The 15,612-nt window shown below is 47.5% G+C and overlaps 1 protein-coding gene across 5 annotated transcripts in view; it reads right to left on the bottom strand.

The window, feature by feature from the left end:
- Positions 1-15,612, bottom strand: part of SYK (spleen associated tyrosine kinase) — a 58,167-nt gene that overhangs the window by 33,550 nt on the left and 9,005 nt on the right. For all 5 annotated transcript variants that reach the window (XM_080575132.1, XM_080575131.1, XM_080575133.1 and 2 more), the window contains exons 2-3: positions 2,251-2,708; positions 608-768 (exon numbers count right to left, since the gene is read on the bottom strand). In XM_080575132.1, coding sequence (XP_080431258.1) covers positions 608-768; positions 2,251-2,664 — 575 coding nt within the window. In that variant the 5' untranslated portion in view covers positions 2,665-2,708. The remainder of the gene's footprint in view (positions 1-607; positions 769-2,250; positions 2,709-15,612) is intronic.

Genomic DNA, 15,612 nt, shown 5'->3' with positions numbered 1-15,612 from the left:
GGACGTGGTTTGAGTGCAATATGTTGTTTTATGTTTTTGTCTTTGTTACTTACAATCCAGATTATTTTAATTGGTAATTAAATTAATTTTACCCAAGCAAAGTCTGTTTTGCCTGTGACAAGGACTGGTAAACACTCTCCCTGCTGTCTCTCCTCATCTTGACCAACAAGCTTTTCCATTTTATTTTCTCCCCCTGTCCATTTGAGCTGGGGGATTATGAGACTGACTGGGTGGGCTGATTTTAACCCACCACAATCATTTAGTACTGCTTATCAATTGTAAAACAAGTCCAAATATTTATTTTTTTTTATTTTTTATTTTTATTTTTTGACGCTGAGCTTCTTTGATGTTCCGTTTAGAATACTTGCTTAAAAAACAGTGACCAAGCATTTACTACAGTTTCCCATCTTCAGTTAAGAGAAAACCGAATCTTGGACACACTTGTTTAGTATAGGAATAGTTACATTATGTAATATATATCATGCTGGACTGATATATCTCTGTGAAAAAGCCATCTCTTAGGACACTCTCTCACTTGAGATTCATTCAAGTGAACTATGTAATAACACTAAGGGCAAACAGCAATAATGTAGGAAAAAGCACTCACAAAAATTTTCCATTGTTTCTTGACCCAATGAGGATACGGTGCTCTGATTCTTCCCTAGAAATCCTCCCATGGAACCAAGGCATCTTCTCATGGGCTGTAGTAGCAATCAATTTCTCCAGCTGAGGTTTTTGACTTATGATAGCTTGTTCAAGAGCATGACCCTAGAGTGGTAGAAACACAATGGGACAATCAAACTGTCTTCTGCGATAGAAAGTTTACATATAGACTGCCAGTGTTGTATGGCTTTTGGGACATCTGAAACCTGTACATTTTGTTGTATATGAGGTAAAGCAATAGTTGCTACAAAGACATTAAAACAAAAGATAAAATAGGGTGATCTAAACATTACAAAGCTGGGATTTTTCTTTTATCTCTGAGAAGTGGAAGGAAAAATAACGAGTAAACCATAAATAGATCAACATCTCAACCAAAAATTGTGTCACATTTTTATGCTAGTCAGGCATAGCTAATATACTTGATGTCACTCTGAGATGTCATAACATACCTCCATATTACATGCCTTCAGCTTGCTGAAATAAACTAAACACACTTTGCACAGTTTCAGCATGTACATATTGCAATGTACTGCACGAAAAATACCCACTGCTCATAAAAATCTGATAATTAAAATTCTGTTGTGACAAAATACTATATAGCATATTTGGGATTGATGTATTGTGTTTGTGTGTTTTCGGCAGAATATCCAAGTTGGAAGGGACCCACAAGGATCACTGAGTCCAACTTATGGCTTCATAACGGACCTCCTGAAAATTAAACCATATATCTGAGAGTACTATCCAAACACTTGAACTCCAGCAGGCTTGGTCTGTGACCACTTCCCTGGGGAGCCTGTCCCAGTGCCCGACCCCTCTCTGGGTGCAGAACCTTTCCCTAACCCCCAGCCTGACCCTCCCCTGTCCCAGCTCCATGCCGTTCCCTCGGGTCCTGTCGCTGTCCCCAGAGAGCAGAGCTCAGCGCCTGCCCCTCCGCTCCCCTCGTGAGGGAGCTGCAGGCCGCCATGAGGCCTCCCCTCAGCCCCCTCTGCTCTGGGCTGAACAAACCAAGGGACCTCAGCTGCTCCTCATACGTCTTGCCCACTAGACCTGTGACAATCTTTGTTGCCCCCCACCCCAGACACTCTCTAATAGTTTTGTGCTCTTGTGTTGTGGTGCCCCAAACTGCACACAGTACTTGAGGTGAGGCTGCATCAGTACAGAGCAGAGCGGGACAACCCCTTCCCTCGACTGGCTAGCAGTGCTGTGCCTGATGTATCCCAGGATACGGTTGGCCCTTTTGACTGCCACAGTTGATTCACATTCAAATTGTTCTTGGCCAGAACCCACAGATCACTTTCCATTAGTCCTATCTCCAGTCGTCATCCTCCTGTCTGTACAGACATCCAGGATTACTCTGTCCCAGGTGCAGAATCTGGCACTTGTTCTTGTTAAATTTCATATGGTTGGTGATTACCCAGCTCTCTAATCTATCAAGATGTCTTAGTCAGTTCAAGTTAGTTAAGCAGGACTTTCCCCTCATGAACTCATGTTAGCTACAGCAACAGCAACTGCTGGAACCAAACCCTGTAATTTCTTTTTATCCTAATTCAAAGACCACTTTATGGCAAAATCAGCCTGCAAATTTACCTGCAAATTCCAAGTTTGTTTGACGTACTCTCTGATGAGGTTCTCTTTTAAATCTTCAAAGGGCCCTGTTTTGGGTTCAATGCCTGGTGGTCGGTTGAAAGGTTTTCTCAGTAGACAGATTAGGCCATCCGCTTCCTCTGAATGATAGTTAATTAGTTCAGCAGGACTTGCATGAGACCTCCCTCCTGCAATAGCATATGTGCCACTCAGCTCCCTCTCAATTGTATAATGATGAACCTTCCTTCCATGGGCCAAGGATAAGGCAAAGCCTCCAAGGTAATTCCGACTTTGGCGAAGCAGATATAGTCCATCACTTACACCTCCTTGCATCAGATACTCCTCAGCTTCCTCACGTGTAATATTGCCAAAGAAGTATGGCAAATGGTTAGCTGGGTTAGTCATGCTGGAAGCCATGATTTTTTTTTTTCTTTCTAAGAAGCCAACTTAATGTTTAATACCTGAAAAGAAAGAAGGAGACATGATTATCAGTTGAAAAAAGAGAGGATAAAGCCATAACGTGGCAGTTCACGTGTGGTATGTTTTTAATATATTTTTGAAAAAATTTGGGGAAGAAGGTAACATTTTTGTTTTTATCTTGTTAGAGGTTGTCTTTCTAAATGCCAATAGCAAGTTTCTCCTGGTTATTGTCTTTCTAAATGCCAATAGCAAGTTTCTCCTGGTTATGTACTGCTATAGAAGTTTTGTCAAACTCCACAAGTATCCTGTAATTCTTTCTGTGTTCTCTGGTCTTTTTCCTAGTCATATAGAGTCTTGACATTTTCACTTGCCCAAATATCTCTATCAATCTTTTCATTCTGCCTTGAGACGTTTCTCAACGGAAAGAAATAAATAGGTAAGAAAGACTGATTGAGTAGGTTTTATTTCCAGTTTTGTGTGACTATAATTTTGCTTATAAGGGTAGCTTATGCCAGTAAGTGGGCTGAATACGGACAAAAGTCCTATATTAAAATAGTCAACATTTTTCCCTTACGGAGCTTCACCAGAAAACTTTTTTTTTTTTTTGGTGAAAAAATAGTTAATGTATTAGTGTCATCCTGAAAAGCTTTCTTTTCAAACAGATTATGTTGAAACATTATCAAGTTCAGCATTTCTGAAGAATAAGAGTGAAGACAATATAAATTGTTTCAATTCTTTTATTCTTAATTTAATAATTAAAAAACTCACATGTTTAAAAAAAAAAAAAAAGCATTCACAGAACTCAGAATTCAGGAATGCTATTCTTCTTTTCTTCTTGTGTCCTGTCTTCCCCCTGAGCTATTTCAGTCTTCTACATTGTCAGCAGAGAAACTTATTTTCATTAAACCCTATGACATTTTCACTATCTGGACAGCTAGGTATTATGCTGGAATTACTTTTGTCACTTTCAAGTCACTGAAGCATATACATCACAATGGAAGAGATGCATTTGGTTTATTATTTGTCTTAGTGCTGTTTAAATGACTATCTAATAGAAACAGGGAAGAACACCACAGCTACCTACTGACAGCATTAAAATATACAGGAAGTGAATATATTAAGACACTAATATATTAAGACACTAATGGGAACTGCATTCTTGCAATAATATTTGCAAGCTTTGTTTTAACAGATGAAGTGATGCACAACTACAATTACTTATGTCATGCCAAGTTCACCAGTCAATTCATGAATTGTTTCCTGCAACATTAGGAGTTTTCATATACTTCCTCCTCCAAATGCTTTCCAGATCCAATCACACCTTAAATGGGACTGATTGTAGACTGTTACATCCACAGTTTATGGGGCATAAAACTGAAAGTTCCATTTAGGATCTGTTCTACATCTTCTTTCAGTCTAGAAAGAACGACTATTGAAGAGAAAAAAATCCACTAAGTATTATTGCCTCTGCATATTTAAAGTCAGCAGATGAATAATGACTTTCAGAGAATACCTGAAATGCTGAATACAACCAGCAGGACATACTTATATTTGCATTACTTGTGTTTATTAAAGGAAGCTTTTCCTTAGGAACTATCTCGCAACTTCATTGCCAGAATTATGATTTGCTTGTGTTTTAAGTTTGGTTTTGACAACATAATTTTGAAATAGTCTCAGATATAGATAACAGATGACAGCCTCCACTATCTATAGTGTATTATGTAGATTTTAAGCTAACTAGTCAACACTACAAATATATGAAAGGAAAAATGTTGCTCTTTATACTTACAAGATAACTGCATATCTTGTATTATTTTTTTCAATGTATGTATATTAAGAAAAATGTATGCATGCTAAATTATATTATTATTATTATTATTATTATTATTATTATTATTATTATTATTATTATTATTATTAAACCAAAACAGGGATGTTAACCTATAAACCAGTTATCTGTTTTATTTAGGTTACTGCAACTCTCTTTTCCCACCTTCCATTACCTTGAATAAAAGCTGACAAAAGGATTGGAAACTCAGTTCCTGTCTCTATTGCTGTGCAGGATTTAGCAGCAGAAGCAGTGTGCCATTCACACTTAAAAGGAAGGGCAGAATTTTAGGAAAGCCAGGCAGCAGCCCACGGAATCAGCATGAAATAATTCAGATGTACATAAACAGGGTTAACAGACCTCTCAGCTTGTAGCTGGCTGAAGTGTGTAACTGAATCACGGGCGTATGGGTGAAGAGAACTTTAGGGAAGACCACCTAAGAAGGGAGGGCCCATGACGCAAAGCTGCAACTGGGGAGTAGACATCTTAACAAAGGACCTCTTGGCACAATGTGCTCTAGGCTAACATCTTCCCTGGCAGCCCTGCTGCATGCATGGCTGTGGCCATGCAAAGGAAGATGAGGTAGGGGAGTTGCTCTTTATGTGAGAGTGGAGTGTATTAAGCTCTGCCTAGGGGTGGATGAGGAAGTGAGTCGACAGGTAACAATTAAAGGACAGGCTAACATGGATGACACTGTTGTGGGTATTTACTTCAGGCCACCTGATTAGGAAGAGAAAGTCAATGAGGCTTTCTACACACAGCTGAAAGTAGCCTCATGGTCACAGTTCCTGGTTCTTATGGGGGACTTCAATCACTCTGACATCTGCTGGGAAGACCACACACCTAGGCACAAACAGTTTTCCTGTAGATCATTGGTGATAACTTTTTGACACAGGTAGTGGAGGATACAAGAAGTGTGCTGCTGGACCTTGTACTAACAAACAAAGAAGGACTGGTTGGAGATTCAAAGGATGGAGGCAGCCTTGCTTGCAGTGACTGACAATGATATGGTGGAGTTCAGGATCCTATGTAGAGGAGGAAGCAGGGCAAAAAGAAGGGTTGCAACCCTGGGCTTTAGGTGAGCAAACTTTATCCTCTTCAAGGACCTACTTGAAGGAATCTTATTAGTTCGGGCCCTAGAAGGAAGGGGGTCCAAAAGAGCTGGTCAGTATTCAAGCAACTTCCTCCAAGCTCAAGGTTGGTTCATCCCTATGAGTAAGAAGGCAAACAAAAGGGGCAGGAGACCTGCATGGGTGAGCAAGGAGCACCTGGCAAAACTCAAACAGAAGAAGGAAGTGTACAGAATGTGGAAAAAGGGACAGGCCACTTGGGAGGAATATAGGAATGTTGTCAGAGAATGCAGAGATGTGATGAGGAAGGCTAAGGCCCATTTGGAATTAAATATGGCAAGGGGTGTCAAGGAAAACAAGAAGGGCTTCTTCAAATACATCAGTAGCAAAAGCAAGACTGGGGAAAATGTGGGTCTGCTGCTGAATGGGGTGGGTGCCCTATTGAGAAACGATACAGAGAAGGGAGAGTTACTGAATGCCTTCTTTGTTTCAGTCTTCACTGCTAAGGCCTGCCCTCAGGAATCCGAGACCCTGGAAACAAGAAAGAAAGCCTGGATAAAGGAAGATTTTCCCTTGGTCAAGAAGGATCAGGACAGAGATCATTTATGCAAACTTAACACCCACAAATCTGTGGGTGTGGATGGGATGCACTCCCGAGTGATGGGGGAGCTGGTGGAAGTTATTGCCAGTCCAGTCCATTATCTTTGAAAGGTCATGGAGAACAGGAGAGGTGCCCGAGGACTGAAGAATGTCAGTGTCACTCCAGACTTCAAAAAGGGCAAGAAGGTCCCAGAAAACTACAAGCCAGTCAGTCTCAACTTCATTCCTAAACGGGTGATTCACCAAGGGGAAATCATGCTTAACCAATCTGATAGCCTTCTAACATGGAATGACTGGCTGGGTAGATGAGGGGAGAGCAGTGGATGTGATCTACCTTGACTTTAGCAAGGCTTTTTACACTGTCTCCCATTAGAACCTCATAGGCAAGCTCAGAAAGTGTGCGATAGATGAGTGGACGGTGAGGTGGATTGAGAACTGGCTGTATGGCAGAGCTCAGAGGGTTGTGCTCAGAGGTGCAGAGTCTAGTTGGAGGCCTGTAGCTAGTGGTGTCTTGCACGGGTCAGTACTAGGTCTAGTTTTGCTCAACTTACTCATCAGTGATCTGGATGAAGAGACAGAGTGCACACTCAGGAAGTTTGCTGATGATACAGAACTGGGAGGAGTGGCTGATACACCAGGGGGCTGTGAGACATCTGGACAGGCTGTGCAGTTGGGCAGTGAGGAACCTCTTGAAGTTCAACAAAGGCAAGTGCAGGATCCTGCACCTAGGGAGGAATAATCCCATGCACCAGTACAGGCTGGGGGCTGACCTGCTGGAGTGCAGGACTGTGGAGAACGAGCTGGGATTCCTGGTGGCAGCAGGTTAACCACCAGCAAGCAATGTGCCCTTGCAGCCAAGAAGGCCAGTGGTATCCTGGGGTGCATTAGGAAGACTGTTGCCAGCAGGTTGAGGGAAGTAATCCTCCACCCTTTACTCAGTCCTGGTTAGGCCAAACCTGGAGTATTGTGTCCAGTTCTGGACTCCCAAGTACAAGATGAACATGGAGCTCCTAGAGCAAGTCCAGAAGAAGACCATGATAGACAAAGAGCATCTGTCATACAAAGAGAGACCCAGAGAGATGAGCCTGTTTAGCTTGGAGAAGAGCAGAGTGAGAGGGGATCATATCAATGTATGTAAGTACCTGGTGAGAGAGTATCAAAAGATAGGGATAGACTCTTTTCAGTGGTAACAAGTGAAAGGACAAGAGCAACAGGCAAAAACTGAAACACAGGAAGTTCCATCAGAACATGAGGAAAAAAATCTTTACTGTGAGAGTGACAAAATGGTAGAAAATACTGCCAGGAGGACTAGCGGAGTCTCCTTCTCTGGACATATTCAAAATATGCCAGGATGTGATCCTGGGAAATGCACTGAAGAAGGCCCAGCTTGAGACGAGAAGATGGTCTAGATTAATTCCAGAGACCATTTCGAAGCTCAGCCACTCAGTGACTCTGTGAGCCAGTAATCAGGAGACACTTTTGGACTGTGAAGGTGACTTAGGACTGGAACAGGTTGTCCACGGAGGTGGTACAGTCTCCATGCCTGGGGATATTCAAACGTCATCGGGACATGGTCCTGGGTCACCTGCTGGAGGGGAGCCTGCTGGAGTGTGGACATTTCCCAAGAGGACCTCCGGAGGTCCCTTCCACCCTCAGCCATTCTGTCCTCTCAAGGGGTTTCCCTCTGCTTTTCCCAGCACTGAGTCCTCCTCCTCTGACAGCCCTCGGAGGGACCTCTGAATCTGGGCACTGATGGGACTGAGGAGGTCAGCAGGGCTCCCTTGCCAGCATTGCTCCCCTGCCCGCTGCGTGCTGGGCCTTTGTGCTCAGGGGGCACCGGTCTCTCACCACAGGACCCAACAGGCCTGAAGATGAGAGAGTTGCCGAGAGGATGGCAATGTCCTGTGAGGCAGGCTTTCCCTCTTTGGGGAGTTTGCCATCGTTGCTGGGCAGCTTCAGCGGGCAGCCTCAGAGCCCCCTGTGATGTCACCATTGCTGAATGTGACTGCGTGTGACCTCTGTATATAGCCGAGGCCGCAGGCTCTGTCCGCACTCACTTTGTCCAGGGCTCGTGCAGGCACACGCGCAAGTTGTGCAGGCTCGATCAGGACTGTGAGCGTGCTGGCCAACTCTTGGCTTTGCGGAGAGCGACAGCTGTAGACGTGAGCCAAGGCAGCCCCCCGCCAGTGCTGCTGTCCCTGCTGCCTGGCTGTGGGGTGCTGAGGGTCCCACAGAGCGACTGGCCTGTGGCTGTGGGCACGAGGAGTGTGCTGGGGCTGTGAGAAGTGCTCAAGGCTCCCAGTGCATTGCTGTGCCTTTCCTGACCACCTCCTTCAGGTACCCTGGGCTAACTCCAGCTTTGTTTGGGATGGAGCCTTGGGACTCCAGGGTCCTGGGCATGCCAGCTCTTCCCCCAGCGCTTGCTGACAGGATGCCAGAGCCCACCTTGGGCTTGAGCACTGGGCAAGTGAGGAGGTCATCAAGGCTCCCCTTCCTGCTCTTCCTCCTCTTCTGCCTCACACGTCCAACAGGGTGCAGAAGCACATCCCATCCTGCCCCACTCACTTGTGTCTGCCCTGCCCCAGCTCCTGCCAAGCCCCACCTGGAGCCGCTCCACCATGAGCCGCACGTGCTCCCCCTGCCCAGGCCCTTTTGCCCAAGGCTGCACCAAAGGCTGCCAACGCTGCTTCTCAGCCCACCAGGAGCCCCCTGGGAAGCCCTTGCCACCCCTCTCCCACCGCGTTCTTGGGCTCTCCTTGCTTTCCCACGGGTAGCGCAAGGAGCACGCGGCCACTCGGCACGGCTCTCTTGGCAGGACATGGCGTCGGGTGCTGAGGAACGCCTGGAGGAGAGCAGCCCTGCTGCGAGGGGCAGCAGCAGCCAGCTGCAGCAGGCAGGGCCAGCCGAGGACGCGGCAGACTGCCCGTGCCCCATCTGCCTCGATATAATCACGGACGCTGCCTACGTGGCCCGCTGCTTCCATCGCTTCTGCTCCACCTGCATCCGACGCTGGAGCAGACAGAACAACACCTGCCCACTCTGCAGGCAGCCAATTGAGCGGGTGGTGCGCAGGGTGCCAGGACACCACGAGGAGCACAGGGTCGGCTCGTCTGCCCGCCGCACGAGGAACGGAGACAGAGAAAGGGTGCGCAGCAGATCCCCGCAGGACCGCTACAACTCGCGCGGACGGCCCACCAGCCACGGCCCCTCGGCTGGGAGGAGAGGACCTGTGGGGCCCAACCCAGCATCCCGGGGCGGCGCAGCTGCGGGGCCTGCAAATGGCGCCTCCCAGCAGGCTCGTGCACGCAGGCCTCCTCGGAGGCCTACCCCACGGCGTGCAGGGAGGCGCCCGGCCTGGCGTGTGGTTCCAGTCTTCTTCCACGTCAGAATGGAAGCAACAGGAGCTGTGCACATTGAACTCTTCTACGTGCAATAAATGCCCTGATACTTTTCCGTTGTTCTTCTGTTCTTTTTTTGTTTGTTTGTTTCAAAACCAAAAGGCTACCTCCCCTAAGGAAAACTTTCCAACTTTGTCTCCAGAGCGGAGGAAAGCCAGGGGGGAGCGTTTTGTGGTGCATACGATGGTTGCATTTAATGCATATGCCAACACAGAAGGCATGTCCCTCATCCTCTTCCAGTCTCCCACTTCCCAGCACGAGCCCGTGGCTGTCCAAGCCCTCCGGCCAGCATCCGGCCTGCAGGTCCTGACGAACTGCATCTCGTGCAGCTGCCAGGAATGCAGGCCATGCTGACAGCCCCATCCCTGCTCTGCACCCCAGCCTGAGTGACCAAGTACTTGAACAGGTTGCCCAGAGGGGTGGCAGCGTCTCCATCCTTGGAGAACTTCAGAATATCGCCCTGACAGGGTCCTGGGCAACCTGCTCCAGGAGGCTCTGCTTGAGAAAGGGGCTGGACTACATGATCTCCAGAGGCCCCTTCCAAGCTCAGCCACTCTGTGACTCTGTGAGCCAGTAATCAGGAGACACTTTTGGACTGTGAAGGTGACTTAGGACTGGAACAGGTTGTCCACGGAGGTGGTACAGTCTCCATGCCTGGGGATATTCAAACGTCATCGGGACATGGTCCTGGGTCACCTGCTGGAGGGGAGCCTGCTGGAGTGTGGACATTTCCCAAGAGGACCTCCGGAGGTCCCTTCCACCCTCAGGGATTCTGCCCTGCAAAGGTATTTCCTTCTGCCTTTCCCAGCACTGAGTCCTCCTCCTCTGACAGCCCTCGGAGGGACCTCTGAATCTGGGCACTGATGGGACTGAGGAGGTCAGCAGGGCTCCCTTGCCAGCATTGCTCCCCTGCCCGCTGCGTGCTGGGCCTTTGTGCTCAGGGGGCACCGGTCTCTCACCACAGGACCCAACAGGCCTGAAGATGAGAGAGTTGCCGAGAGGATGGCAATGTCCTGTGAGGCAGGCTTTCCCTCTTTGGGGAGTTTGCCATCGTTGCTGGGCAGCTTCAGCGGGCAGCCTCAGAGCCCCCTGTGATGTCACCATTGCTGAATGTGACTGCGTGTGACCTCTGTATATAGCCGAGGCCGCAGGCTCTGTCCGCACTCACTTTGTCCAGGGCTCGTGCAGGCACACGCGCAAGTTGTGCAGGCTCGAGCAGGACTGTGAGCGTGCTGGCCAACTCTTGGCTTTGCGGAGAGCGACAGCTGTAGACGTGAGCCAAGGCAGCCCCCCGCCAGTGCTGCTGTCCCTGCTGCCTGGCTGTGGGGTGCTGAGGGTCCCACAGAGCGACTGGCCTGTGGCTGTGGGCACGAGGAGTGTGCTGGGGCTGTGAGAAGTGCTCAAGGCTCCCAGTGCATTGCTGTGCCTTTCCTGACCACCTCCTTCAGGTACCCTGGGCTAACTCCAGCTTTGTTTGGGATGGAGCCTTGGGACTCCAGGGTCCTGGGCATGCCAGCTCTTCCCCCAGCGCTTGCTGACAGGATGCCAGAGCCCACCTTGGGCTTGAGCACTGGGCAAGTGAGGAGGACATCAAGGCTCCCCTTCCTGCTCTTCCTCCTCTTCTGCCTCACACGTCCAACAGGGTGCAGAAGCACATCCCATCCTGCCCCACTCACTTGTGTCTGCCCTGCCCCAGCTCCTGCCAAGCCCCACCTGGAGCCGCTCCACCATGAGCCGCACGTGCTCCCCCTGCCCAGGCCCTTTTGCCCAAGGCTGCACCAAAGGCTGCCAACGCTGCTTCTCAGCCCACCAGGAGCCCCCTGGGAAGCCCTTGCCACCCCTCTCCCACCGCGTTCTTGGGCTCTCCTTGCTTTCCCACGGGTAGCGCAAGGAGCACGCGGCCACTCGGCACGGCTCTCTTGGCAGGACATGGCGTCGGGTGCTGAGGAACGCCTGGAGGAGAGCAGCCCTGCTGCGAGGGGCAGCAGCAGCCAGCTGCAGCAGGCAGGGCCAGCCGAGGACGCGGCAGACTGCCCGTGCCCCATCTGCCTCGATATAATCACGGACGCTGCCTACGTGGCCCGCTGCTTCCATCGCTTCTGCTCCACCTGCATCCGACGCTGGAGCAGACAGAACAACACCTGCCCACTCTGCAGGCAGCCAATTGAGCGGGTGGTGCGCAGGGTGCCAGGACACCACGAGGAGCACAGGGTCGGCTCGTCTGCCCGCCGCACGAGGAACGGAGACAGAGAAAGGGTGCGCAGCAGATCCCCGCAGGACCGCTACAACTCGCGCGGACGGCCCACCAGCCACGGCCCCTCGGCTGGGAGGAGAGGACCTGTGGGGCCCAACCCAGCATCCCGGGGCGGCGCAGCTGCGGGGCCTGCAAATGGCGCCTCCCAGCAGGCTCGTGCACGCAGGCCTCCTCGGAGGCCTACCCCACGGCGTGCAGGGAGGCGCCCGGCCTGGCGTGTGGTTCCAGTCTTCTTCCACGTCAGAATGGAAGCAACAGGAGCTGTGCACATTGAACTCTTCTACGTGCAATAAATGCCCTGATACTTTTCCGTTGTTCTTCTGTTCTTTTTTTGTTTGTTTGTTTCAAAACCAAAAGGCTACCTCCCCTAAGGAAAACTTTCCAACTTTGTCTCCAGAGCGGAGGAAAGCCAGGGGGGAGCGTTTTGTGGTGCATACGATGGTTGCATTTAATGCATATGCCAACACAGAAGGCATGTCCCTCATCCTCTTCCAGTCTCCCACTTCCCAGCACGAGCCCGTGGCTGTCCAAGCCCTCCGGCCAGCATCCGGCCTGCAGGTCCTGACGAACTGCATCTCGTGCAGCTGCCAGGAATGCAGGCCATGCTGACAGCCCCATCCCTGCTCTGCACCCCAGCCTGAGTGACCAAGTACTTGAACAGGTTGCCCAGAGGGGTGGCAGCGTCTCCATCCTTGGAGAACTTCAGAATATCGCCCTGACAGGGTCCTGGGCAACCTGCTCCAGGAGGCTCTGCTTGAGAAAGGGGCTGGACTACATGATCTCCAGAGGCCCCTTCCAAGCTCAGCCACTCTGTGACTCTGTGAGCCAGTAATCAGGAGACACTTTTGGACTGTGAAGGTGACTTAGGACTGGAACAGGTTGTCCACGGAGGTGGTACAGTCTCCATGCCTGGGGATATTCAAACGTCATCGGGACATGGTCCTGGGTCACCTGCTGGAGGGGAGCCTGCTGGAGTGTGGACATTTCCCAAGAGGACCTCCGGAGGTCCCTTCCACCCTCAGGGATTCTGCCCTGCAAAGGTATTTCCTTCTGCCTTTCCCAGCATTAAGTCCTTCTTCCCTGATATCCGTCAGAGGAGGGTTTATTAGGAGATTGATATCTGGCAATTGGATTAATCATTCTTCTTTACTCATTTCATCCACCGTACTACTCTGTCTCTTAAGGTTGGACTAGATGATCTCATATACATTTTCAAAACCTAAATGATTTTATATGATTTTATGACCATGTTTCTAGAAGCAGTCAGTGTATGGATGTTTGAAAAAAGAAATTTAAATACAATTAAATGTATTTTTATTTTCAATACTCTTTTCTTTTTAGTTTTTATTATTGAACTGCATGTAAATGTCTCCTTGAAATACCAAACTGCTCTGTGAATGTGCCCTGGATTCCTATGAATTGATACACTACAGTCTTTAAGCAATAATCCTGGACCGTCCCTTTTGGCTTTCTCTTGCTCTGTCTTCCAAATTATTACCAATACAAGTACTTTCAGCTTCCTTGTAATCCAATACCTACTGGATAGGTAGGAAGCACATACTTCAGCTATGGACTAGTTATAGGCTTAAAACAAACAGATACATGTTGAATTCACGTTTTCATGTAATGGAGACACTTTGTTGGCTTGTTCTCCTCCGTAGGCATTCATTTATTCCCACAAATTATTTGTTGGACTCTTCATGAGACCCTCTCCACTGAGAAATTAGGTCAAAATTAAAACATTATCAGGAAGACAGTTACAGGATAGTGATTGCATAAGACAGTCCCTTCAGAAAACTAGGCAAAAAATAGTTGAAATGTGATCTAGCAGTTCACAGCAAATCCAGAATTCTCCAAAGCACGGGAAATACCATAAAAGCTAAAGTAGGCTCTGAAACCCCAGCAGAACAATGGCATCTACCCATCTATAGGGCAGATGTGTATTTGCAGGATCAGGCTGTATGTAATATCTCAGAATTACACAGAATATTTATTCAGGAAGTCTTCATTCTTTAGTAAACTTCAGTTACTACAAAGCAGTAAAATACATTTCCTCCTTAACATGCTGGGTGCTATGAGCTAAAGTCATAATCAAGACTTTTACGATTCTGAGAGGAAGACTGTGGGCAATAATGCATTCTTGGCACAACAGACACCTCTGTAAGCCAATTAATTTTTTCCTCGTAGAAGGTTCTTCCAACACAGTGAATGACAGAGGAAAAAAAAAATCAGTTCCAGGTGCAAGAAGTCTTTCTTTCACTTTGCTTTCATTGTCATACCTACAAGCTGACCTCCCCACAAAAAGACAACAACAAACATATTGAAGCAAAGTCATCCAGGCTAGAAGCCTATCCTCACTCAAAGACAGGTGCTTCTCACCTAGGCCAAAATATAAGAGAAGTAACATGTATGTTTAATTGTGCTCCCTATGCCCTAAATTAAATTTATTCACAACTCATTGTAATGAGAAAAAATTAAGCAACATCTTTGGATTCCCCTCTTCACCTGGCTTCTTTAGGCATCCTTCTGATGGTACCCAAGAGAACACAAACTTTCTCTTAGGAAGGCTGCATGGCTATGACAAGACCTAGAGTACAGGCAAATGTTCTACTGTGTAAAACTTTCCAGTAAGAGTTTTCTGTTCTATGATTTTATTTTTTTTTTCAAACGATGTTTCTATGCTATGACTAATGCCCTCCTGTAATGGATTAATTTTAAAATATTGTATTCCCTTTTTACCAGTTTATAGATTCTAGAATAGGAAAAAAAAATCTACTGGTTAAAAAGCAGGTTAGTGTTGATGGATTTGAGACATGGTTTCTTTACCCCCTCTAATATACGAAGAACAATCAGTGTTTGACAACACCGGAAGATGTTTGGACTGATGTAGTGCCCCACGGACGTGCAAGGAGACAAATATACACACAAATCATTAGATAATGTTTAAAAACTTCAAATTTGGAAGAATTTCTGAGTTTGAGATGGCTGTTTTCTTTGCCTGGACCTTCACATTTTGCCTTCATTTCTGGAGTTTAATGTCCTTCTAGTAAGATAGTAGAAGTATTTTGATTCACTTTTTTTCCCTCCTCTCAGTTTCTCCAGAGGACATATAATTCTGAGCTCACCGAGTTAGCACAGTTACAAATGTGAGGCTCTGATATGGAGATTCAGTCCCCAAAGGCTGAAGGAAGTACGTGAGAGATGTACTTGACTGTAGAGGCTCTGTAGTACATCTCTCCCCATAGCCATGAAATTTGACTTTTAAGGAAGCTAAAATGCAAACAAAGATCGTGGTTATCTAATATGTGTGTGTGTGGGGGGTGGGGGGGGGAAAGGTATTATGCAAATACATAGGAAAATCAGTTACGCACTTCCCTTTGGGTAACTTCCTCATCAGTATTGCAGAGAGTGGGTGCTCCAGACATAATACACAAGTTTAGCATCTCAGCCCTTTCATCCATGGAGAGAGGTGGAACAATCTTACAAAACAGAGGAGCGAAACTTAGGAAAACACACCTTGAAAGTGTTTGAAAAAATCTGTGCTGATCATGCACATACCCATAGCTTACTCCTCTTTAATCTGTTATGTTTAGACAAGGATAAGGCTGAAATAGTTGTGTTATTGAAAGGTTTTCTTAGCAGTGAGCACAGTGTTACTGAGTTATTGATCTCCACTGTACGTAAAAAATAATAAATAGGAATATGAATCTCACTACAAAGACCAAACAAGGATATGGAAGGAGACTTAGGGTCAGCCAAGTGATCACTGTACTCATCCAACTATAAAAAGAGTAA

The sequence above is a fragment of the Anser brachyrhynchus genome, assembly GCF_964034855.1.
Source record: "Anser brachyrhynchus genome assembly, chromosome: Z".
NCBI lineage: Eukaryota > Metazoa > Chordata > Aves > Anseriformes > Anatidae > Anser > Anser brachyrhynchus.
Note: the sequence above shows the minus strand (reverse complement) of the source record. Positions and strands in the feature narration are given on the sequence as shown.